Source organism: Limanda limanda, chromosome 13 (assembly GCF_963576545.1).
Source record: "Limanda limanda chromosome 13, fLimLim1.1, whole genome shotgun sequence".
Taxonomy (NCBI): Eukaryota; Metazoa; Chordata; class Actinopteri; order Pleuronectiformes; family Pleuronectidae; genus Limanda; species Limanda limanda.
Window position 1 is genome coordinate 7802065 of NC_083648.1, and position 2739 is coordinate 7804803.

The 2739-nt window shown below is 46.5% G+C and overlaps 1 protein-coding gene across 1 annotated transcript; it reads left to right on the plus strand.

Annotated features, from left to right (window-relative positions):
* The first annotated feature begins 384 nt into the window (after positions 1–384).
* LOC133018745 (neurturin) lies at positions 385–1355 on the plus strand. The gene is made up of 2 exons (XM_061085176.1): positions 385–649; positions 919–1355. Exons 1-2 carry the CDS (start codon positions 385–387, stop codon positions 1353–1355), a joined length of 702 nt encoding a protein of 233 aa, XP_060941159.1.
* The last annotated feature ends 1384 nt before the right edge of the window (positions 1356–2739 follow it).

Consider the following 2739-nt stretch of genomic DNA (forward strand, 5'->3'; position numbering starts at 1 on the left):
ATCCTTCTGTTTGAATCAAAAAAAAATCTGCCGAGATGTTTTTCTGCCCTCGGGCGATGCAACTTTAAACACACACTGCGTTCTCAGGTGTCAGCAGGTGATGTGCAGCCCACAGATCGTGAACTTAGAGCTCAGAGTGAAAACGAGTTGACAGCAGAACCAGGAGAAAGTCAACTGACAGTCAGATAAAGAGCCGCCGCCGCTGAGAGACGTGGATTCACTGGAGGGGGGGGGGGAGGTCACCGAAATGTGACGGCACAGACGAAAGCAATTATGACGCCGTCCTCTGTGGTTCCCGTGACTTCTGGTTTACGTGTTTTCGGACGAGTGACGCTCACGTGTTCTTTCTCTCCGCAGAGTTTCAATGCTCCTCCGTGTTCTAAGATGAAGTTATGGAAAGGTGCTACTTTTGCCTTCATGCTCTGTGGCGCCGCCCTGTCCATCCTCCTCGTTAGAAACATGGCCGCCGTCGGACAGTTCAGACCCAAGACCAAGTATCCACACACGTCTTCATCCTCCTCGAGAGCGTCTTCGTCGCCGGGATCGACGCCCAGAACCTCGCTGCCGCCGGCCGTGCTGTCCCGGCAGGTGGGCGGTTCCCATCGGAGAACCCGCTCGGCGGACAACGTGAACTCTCTCCTCACTGATTGTAAGATAAACACTTTTTCTTCCTGTTTACTTCCTGTCCTGACCAGGTGTCGTGAGAAGAGGTTGTTCAGAGAACTGGTTTTAATGTATCAAAAGCTATCACAAGCTCCGATAACGATCTCTAAACATTTTGTTCTTTTTACCAAAGACAACATGTTTAATCTGAATCATCTGAACCTTGTAGTTCTTGAGAAGTTATCCACAGTTCAAAGAAAATCAGATACACCGCTCTTCACTGTTCCATAATGCTTGACTTATCTCCTCTTTCAGTTACCATGATGTTCCAGAGCTTCACCGAGGGCGAGCTGCAGCATGTGGTCGGCACCTTGCTCGACCGGAAGAGAAGGAAGAGCCGGCGTCAGGGCGACAGCCAGACCCGCAGGACTAAGAGAGCTCGGCGTCCCAAGCCGTGCTCGCTGAGGGAGCTGGAGATGACCGTGAGCGAACTGGGTCTCGGCTACGACAGCGACGAGACGGTGCTGCTGCGCTACTGCAGCGGCAAGTGCTTGGCCCACCGGCACAACTACGACATTACCATGGAGCACATGATGCGGTCGGGCTTCAGGAAGAAGGGCCGCAAGGACAAGGTGGGCAACGGGCCCTGCTGCCGGCCCACGGCGTTCGAAAACGACTTTTCCTTCCTGGACAACAACAGCCGCTACCACACGATACAGAACGTGTCGGCGAAGAACTGTGGGTGCGTATGACCCCAGAGAAACGGACGGTGTTATATCTTCATGCTGCTCTCGGCCTCGGGGGGATGAGTTCAACAGGGATGCTGTGAAAAGACAAACGCAGAAATCTTTGGAATATAAACTCAAGGAAAGGAGGAAAAGAAGGGATTATGTATTTGGCTGCTGCACGGCGGCCATGCTTGACAGACAGACTTTGAATGCGTCTGTCACCACAACTCGGGACCGAATCCCACGAAAGACGTTTGTGTGGATTCCAATGTAAAAACAAAAACAAGACAGAACAAGACTGTTCCTAAAAGGTTTTTATCATCTTTTCTATCTGTGTAGTAACACTGTAAACTGTGGTCTAACAACAACATAGCAACATTGTTTGTGATATTGCATCTGAGTGGTGGAACATGTTACTGCATTTCAGTGAATCACCTTTCAGGCAAAAGAAAGGGCTCAAATGTCAACAGACAAACAAAACAAACAAACAAACAAACAAGAAAACATTGAAAGCACCAAGGTTTTCTTTAAGTTGTGTTCGGGACAGTTTGCACCATTGATCTAATTATAGCTTCTGGTGATAAGCTATATTGACACAGGGCTCGACTGTGTTTGTTGCATCCCTGTTACTGATTGCAGTGTTATTACACAGGTATAAGAAGAAGTGTTATTGATGATGAAAGAAAATACTTTTTTCTATAGCTCAAGGTTTGATACCCACTTTTAATAAATGTTTTGTATATCGATGATGTGTAGATCAACAGCGAGGACCTGCGTCACAACACACACGTGAACAATATGAACATTGCTACCATTTGCTCTTCATAGTAAATCACAAGTCCTTTTTTTTTTTTTTTTTTAAAGAAGACAGTATTACAATTACCCATAATCCCCTGGGATTGCCAAAACACACCAAGTCAATTCAACGAGCATAATTCATTCACAAACTTGTATCACAGACTGTTTATAAAAATGGACGACGAGAAAACTGCCCAAAAGGGACACCTAGTGTTCTTGATCGCCCTCTGGTGGCTGGCTGTTGTACAGGGCCTCAAGTGTGGGAAGTTCACAAAATAATCTTAATACAACTGATTGACTCAGAGCCTCCCGATCGCGAATCATAAATATCAAACTCGTAGCAATAACATGGAAACTCCCGCACACGTTTGATATTTCCGATAATCGGCTCCGACAGAAACACACTAATAACCAATGAGAGCAAGCTGACAGGGAAGCGCCACCAACCAGATGCTGAGACTTAAAACAACAACTCGTGTTGGACATGATTTTGCCCAATTTAACATTAACGTAAAAGTTTGTGTACGCTTGGTTCATAGCTTACAAAAACTTTGATGTAAATGTTAAATTGTTTTTCTCAAAGATTGTTTTTGGGGCCTTGTGTCGCACT